Source organism: Lygodium microphyllum, chromosome 10 (genome assembly GCF_053477565.2).
Source record: "Lygodium microphyllum isolate KBCC chromosome 10, Lygodium_microphyllum_v1.1.10, whole genome shotgun sequence".
Classification (NCBI taxonomy): domain Eukaryota; kingdom Viridiplantae; phylum Streptophyta; class Polypodiopsida; order Schizaeales; family Lygodiaceae; genus Lygodium; species Lygodium microphyllum.
Window position 1 is genome coordinate 132219562 of NC_141144.1, and position 7017 is coordinate 132226578.

At 44.3% G+C, this 7017-nt stretch overlaps 1 protein-coding gene across 2 annotated transcripts; it reads left to right on the forward strand.

Moving 5' to 3' along the window:
• The first annotated feature begins 243 nt into the window (after positions 1-243).
• On the forward strand, positions 244-6690 carry LOC148030574 (uncharacterized). 2 transcript variants are annotated; one of them, XR_015692225.1, is made up of 11 exons: positions 244-805; positions 1952-2029; positions 2141-2283; positions 2486-2582; positions 2667-3755; positions 3931-4029; positions 4237-4302; positions 4450-4515; positions 4618-5085; positions 5185-5823; positions 6084-6690. XR_015692225.1 is itself a non-coding variant. In XM_087686931.1 (10 exons), the coding sequence occupies exons 1-10, from the start codon at positions 551-553 to the stop codon at positions 5245-5247; spliced, it is 2424 nt and encodes an 807-aa protein (XP_087543057.1). In that variant the 5' UTR covers positions 244-550; the 3' UTR covers positions 5248-6060. The 2 variants fall into 2 exon arrangements, 1 of the variants encoding a protein (XP_087543057.1); XM_087686931.1 differs by lacking the exon at positions 6084-6690 and having other exon boundaries at positions 5185-6060.
• Positions 6691-7017: the final 327 nt, after the last annotated feature.

The following is a 7017-nucleotide window of genomic DNA, read 5'->3' on the forward strand; positions in this document are numbered from 1 at the left end:
AGCTTGCTGATGTAAGGCCTAATTTTCCTTATATTTAAAATTTCCCCACTCACTCGAGTTTTATAATTGTGATTTTGTCTCAATTTATGTATCCCGGCTTGCTATTTATTTAATGCCTTAAATCCAAATGCAGTAAGTTCTGCAGCTACGTGATGTCTTATGAAAATATTATATAATGTGTACTTTATAATGAAATATATATTGAGCTTTTAAAAAAGTCTTTCTGGCACTCTTTCATTGTGGACTGTCGCTGCTGCTATTGTCTCTCTCCGACTCTCTCTCTCTCTCTCTCTCTCTCCCTCTAGCTCGAGCGGCCATATGGACACTCTCCCTCTCTCTGCGTGTAGAAAGGGTAGCAGCCATAGCCAGCTCCGTGAATCTGCCATCTCGCCTTACAAATTTTGCGATAAGGCTTGTAATCAGAATCGACAACTGTGCCCATAGTGCTATCTCTCTCTCTCTCTCTCTCTCCCTCCCTCCCTCTCTGTCTCTCTCTGTGCTGCCGCCATTGTTTCTGCCCCCGCCCCCCGCCCCTCCCCCCCCCCCCCGGATGCTCAATTCACACCCTCTTCTCTTCCCCCCTCCTTCCCTGCCCTGCCCTGCCTCCCCTCCGTCTTGTGCCTCCCTGCCCCCTCCCCTCCCCCTGCAGCAACCGCCCTGGACTAGCCGCAGCAGCAGCAGCTCCAGCGACGACCCTGCCGCCCGCTGCCATGTTGCTCACGATCTTCCTCCGGACCTCCTGCAGGGTGCAGATCCCCCTCTCGACTCCATTGGCACCTTCAAGAGTGCGGGCACCCCATCCAAGGTGAGAAAAATTAAGTATTGCCTCCTCTGCAAATTTATGTCCTCTCTCAGACAGCCTTCAGGTCTGCCATATCTGTAACTCTCTCCTGATGCCTCGAGAGATCACAATGAGCTTGGAACTGCTGTGTGAGAATCATTTTGATAGGAAGCCATTCGAGTCAAGCATTGCACCGACTAACGATGAGAAATGAGTCTCAAAGGCAGAAGCATCGGCTCAGTTGGGGCAGGATTAAGCCGAGTTGGAAGGAATAAACCACATGATTGCAAAGGAGAACAGAACTTATCACGGGGTTGCATCATTAGTCTAGGAGGGGATCTGTTGTAATGTTTAAGGTTTGCAGGGGGTGCCTTCGATTTGATTTGTGTCATATGGTGAACGTCATTATAGTGTTCTCTTCATCATGGCAACTGACCGCGTCTACCAGAGGGGAGATCTCGTCGGGAGGAGTTACATGTCCAAATGAAGAGAAGTAGGCAATTCTTCTGTGGCATCAATGGGTTTCTTCAATGGAATGATACCACATCGCTAGAACAAGAGCGATTTGTTTTTAGGACGAACCAGTCTGCAAAAATTCATGTATCATGGGCTTCTACCAACCTTGGGGATCATCTGGGTACACATTTCACCACTAGTTGGAAAGCTCACCTTGACCTGCGAGAAGCTTGTAGGACTTTGAAAGTGTCATGGCATTGACTCACCGACTTGGATAATAACTTAAGATTCTCTACTATTGCATGACGATCTGGCGTAGAAGTCATATGCTAGTTCTGATGCTCAAGCATCAGTCACTCATCTTCCAGTCCTGTCCAGATTTCTTCTACAAGCAGATTCCAGAGCATCCTTAATTGAATCTGAATGTGAACCTGCGTTCTTTAGCACAATGGTTCTGGTAAGCATGTGCACAAGAAACATAGGAAACATCCAAGACTACCACAAAACGCTTGCATGTGCAGAGTCGATGAAGACTTAACACATTATCATCAGAATGAGCAATGCAATGAACAGAAAATGGCAATTTCCTCAATGTTCAAGACAGTGCATGGTTTGGTGCATCTGAATAACTTTTTTGGGAGGTTTTTGCTGTCTTTTAACATTGGCAGTTTGTTTCTATTCACAGCTCCATTAACAAGTTGTTGTTTGTCTCAGTCTTTCTTGAACCTCTTAGATTCAAGGACTCAGAGGTCAGTAGATTGCATTCAATGCGTGGAAGGATTTAATTCAGATGTAAGTTCTGAACTGATCACAGTATAAATGTCATAGCAGTAGTTCTGAGTGATTTATCAATTCCTGTGTTGGATCAGGATTTCTCAAACCTATCTCATGATTCTCTTTCAGGCAATGAGTCACTGTGTTCCAGAATGGGACAGTTCTGGGAGGGACTTGGATGTCATGTTAGAGCACACGGATCTTTTCTCAGCCAACAGCAAAGGTGGAAGATTGGATCCAGGACTCGCGAAAAAATCTGACCTAGCATTTGTGTAAGTGCATGCCTGGCTTTGGACAATGCATTACCATCATTGCAAAACCCCAAACCACGGGCACGAAAAACGAAATAGATATTTGCCTTTGCTCTGACCATGATATTTTCATGCCCTTTGATTTACTGAGCAATTTATAGTTGACGGTTAATCCAATGAGTAATAGAGCTGTTGTGCTGAAGGTTCAAACTTTGCTTGTTAGGCCGGAGCATGATTTTGAGGAGTTGTGCTGGGAAGATGGACAGCTTCTTGTTGTTATGCAGGGACTGAGTAACAAGAATAAGACCAAAAGCTGGCAGGTGAGTGCCAAAAATTGATAGTTCTTTCTTCAGTATGCTGTTATTATGCTTATGTCACGCTTCCTCATCATTGGCCTTTTGCAGGAGGATGAATTGTTCTCATGGTTGCAACACTCCTTGGATGAAAATCTTGACAAGTCTTGTGCAGATGTTCTGATTGATCCATCCAGTCCAAACTTCCCAGTTAAAACTTGTGAACCTGTGCATCATACGGTTCAACACGATGATCCTATGTACTCCATGAATTCAGAACTTTCCACTTTAGAACCTCCTTCAAAGAACATCGCACTTGATGGATGTTCTAGACTTGCTGCAAGTACAGGACTTGTCCCAGCTCATGCATCTGGGCAAGGGGATTCGAAGTACAATGACACAAGTGAGCTGACAGAATCACATACGACTCCTTGCTCAGTCACAACAAGTAGAGTCCAATCAGAAAACAATGGGCAGGTGGTGATGATGCCACAGCCTCCCATGCAGTCAGCTGACTTGGGCAGTGCAGTTGGGCCTCCTTTCCAAGGTGCAAGTGCAAGTGTTATGAACTTTTCACATTTCTCTAGGCCCGCTGCTGCAATCAAGGCCAATTTACATAGTATAGGTGTGGCAAGTGGTCCCACTGGAACAGAGCGGTTGAGACAGCTAGATAGAGTATCTGCTGATGTCTGCAATTTCGAGCATGTTATCTCAAGCAAGGATGCAAATGTGGGTGCTTACAGGGGGGAAAGTGACACTGTAACTTCTAATCCAGGTGTGCTGCAAAGTGTGGGAGCCTCTTCCTGTCATCCTCTCCCAAACATTCTAGCAAATAAGCAAGGAAAATTGGCAGTGGCTGTAACTTCTAATGTAGGCATATCTGGGACTGTGGGGGCCTCATCTGGACGCCTTTCGTCAAACATTTCAAAAAGGAAGCAAGGACACAGTGCAATGGTTGTTCATGAAGCAAGTGGGAACTCTGGAATTGCAGGAAACTCAACTGGATGGAATTCAATTAGTAGTGTTGCTGTAGGCACAGAGAGAAGCATTGAAGTCCTGGAGGTAGCAGAACCAACAGTTACAACATCTTCTGGAGGCTCAGGGGATACTGACAATAAAGAAGGGAAAAAAGATGGTGTAGTTGCTGTGGGCCTGAAACGGAGGGCATGTGATGTTGAAGATTCCGAATGTCAAAGCAAAGTAAGAATGACTTTAACTTTAACAAAGCTTTTATTCTTTCTTTGCAGAGTGGGTAGAATATGGTAATGGCAGTAGAAATGGTGTTTTGTTGGGAGGGTTGTTCCAGTGGCTCTTAGTTCTGATAAAATGTGTCTATCCTTTCTAACATCATTTATCCATGAAATTGAGTTGGCAGGATCCAGATGATGATTATGGTGATACCAAGAAAGCTGCAGCAGATCGATCAGCTTCAAAGAGAACCAGGGCAGCTGAAAATCACAACCAGTCAGAGAGAGTACTGCTCATACACTTTTAGAATAACTTTGGACTGCTGAACTTGTGCTTCTCCCCATTGTCTATGCTGTTACTTTGCTTGTCCAATGTACTAGAGCGGGTTCCATTCTCTACTGCTACTTGGGTTGGCCTGAGGAGGGCTGGTTGTATTTGTTTGAAGGGTTGTCTGCTTAACGGAGTCCAAATGTATTCTTTTTATTTTTGATAGAGGAGGAGAGATAGGATAAAGGAGAAGATGAGGGCCCTCCAGGAGCTTATACCAAATGCTAACAAGGTTCGTGCTTATCTAATTTAAGTGGACTGACTAGTATGTGCAGAGTTATTACTTAATAAATGGCTAAATGGTAGTTCTAATTTTTTGCATCCCAAATGTGAAATGGTATTTTCTGACCAGATATTTTGAACTGTGTCCTGCGGGCAGACTGACAAAGCTTCAATGTTGGAGGAGGCCATTGAGTACATGAAATCACTGCAGACACAGCTACAGGTCATTTCTACTTTATGGCTATCTTTCAGTATCTGAAAAGAAGTTAGCCCCTTAATGCTATGCACATTGGTCATCAACTGTCTGAATTGATGAAATCTGCAGATTATGGCTTATAGGAGCGGAGTGAGTCTCTCGCCCATGCTGATACCTCAAGGCATGCAGCAAGTGCAGCACGTGCAGTTGCCTGCTGTGCCACATATGGGCATTGGTATGAACATGGGTATGGGAATGGGGATGGGTATGGGGATGGGGATGGGAGTGGGTGTGGGTATGGGGATGGGCATGGGCATGGGCATGGGGATACTGGATTCTGCTGTCACGGCTGCACCTAATCAATTCTTACAAATGCGAGGGCATCCTGGTTCCCTAATACCTACGGTCCCTGTTTCGTCCCTCCAAACTTCAGGTATCCCTGTTGCAGCACTGCCAGTGCCAGGGGTTGGGAGGTCTGGAGTTGTACCCATCACTCCTGCTCAATTGTTTGTGCCTGCTAAAGCTGCAACAGGCAACCCACAGACACCTATGGGTCACAAGCCGCTTTACAGTTTGCAACATCAGCAGCCTGTACAGGTAGTGTACCGTTTTTGGGGGTTTGGAAACAGTGAGTTAGTATATTCCTGGCCGTCTCTTTGCATGTTTGTTTTGATCATCTCCTATCTTGACTTGCAGATAGCTGCCAAGGGCACCTACGATCCTCTAAAACCCCGCCAACGGCAGCTTCCAAAATCATGAACTGTTGTTGACTGAATGTGGAGTTCACTCTTCATTTTGCCATTCTTCAAGTTGTTCTGCACCATGCTCAATACAGACTTGCTGCACTTCTGTAACTTTCTGAAGTGACAAGCCTGCTACCGGGTACTGGTCCTGTATGTTATGCTCGTGATATGTGACAGATCTGATTTAACGAGCTTGCATCATGGAGGCTTCTTGGTGCTTAGCCTGATAATCTCATACTAATAGAGCATGCATTTGAAGGCCTTCAAACTCATGCTCAGTTCAAAGGGTGTTTCTGAGTGCAACTTGGGAGTCCAAAACTAATCCCTCCCTAACATTCCAGAAACTGTACATGATCATCAACAATTCATGTGCAAAGTTTGACTAGCCTGTGACCTCAGGGAGTTAATTGCATTCTCTGGAGCTAACCTACAATGACAAGGTAGCAACTGCAAATTATCATCACCAGTGACTTCTTGGAGCTAATTGCTTTCTCTGGAGTTTACTTGCAATGACGGGATGACAACTGTGGATGATCACTTTGGCAGAGCTACAACACAACATTTCACTGTGGACAGCCATTGAGAAACCATGGTAGTTACCCCACCCAGGAATATCTTGAAGGTCCTTTATTAGCATAATGCATTTGTACAGAACATAAATTTTGAACGCAGTTTGAGAACTTCTTGAGCACAATTTTGTACCGTCACTCTTATTGTAAACTTTCGAATATTAGCACATAGTGATTTTGGAGGAGTGATCTGAACAGAAGATTGTGTGTTTTTGGCCAATCCAGTTTATACTGTCTGTGAGCAAGCACTTTCAGGTTTTGATGGCTGAACTTTTGTCAACAGAAAAGGAAGGTGTTTTGGCACTCCAGAGCCGCTATGGAAATGAGAGATTCGAAACGGAGGAAAGCTTAAAGTTTTTCTTGGCGTTTGTACTCAGCTAACGATCTGTGTCCTCTAATTGGTTTTCTGGCATGCAAAGAGTAGCTAAATTGTTAAACTTCCTCATTTCCAAGGGGACACAGCAAGTATTTGGATGCTGTGGCAGCCCTTGACAGTATAACTGCAGCTAAGACCAAAATTAGTACCTTACTCCAAAATTAGTACCTTACTGAACATCAAATATCGTATCTGGATCACCTCAATTAATAGCTTGTAGACACTACTTCATCTATTTGGCAAAGTTGGGGTGGTGATGATCGGAACTCCTTCCAAAGTTAGAGCTCTGCCATAGCCAGTCATATTCTAGAGCACCCTTTCGTGTGTGAAAGGTGGTTAGAAAAACAGTTTTTCTTTTCCTTACCCTTTGTTGTGCGTGATTGTGAGACCAACCATGGACATACAAGGAGCCTATGTTTTGGAGGGATGATGAGTGTGAATGTTACATTTCAGGTGGTGTATATGCACAGCCTGAGCAAGTGAAATATGAACTAAATATATAAGTAGGTGCTGCTTCCTTCCATACCTGGGTTTTAAATCTAGCTTGTAGGAATGTGGAAAATATAATTGTGTGCTTTGAATTGTAATTGTGTCGAGAGTAGCTTTTAGTATTGTAACTGCAATCAGAGGCATTTTGACTTGGAAGTAATATTTGCATCCCAGATTGGGTAACTGACTTATACAGAGTCCTTCAACTTGGCATACATGTAAAGAGCTTTATGGTCTTTTAGAGCATTATAGACTCCTCAGCCACTCCTTAGAAGAAGTTATCTGTAACTGCAGGAAATCCCCTGACTACAACCTACAACCTTGTGTCCAAGATCTCAGATAGTGGATGAAG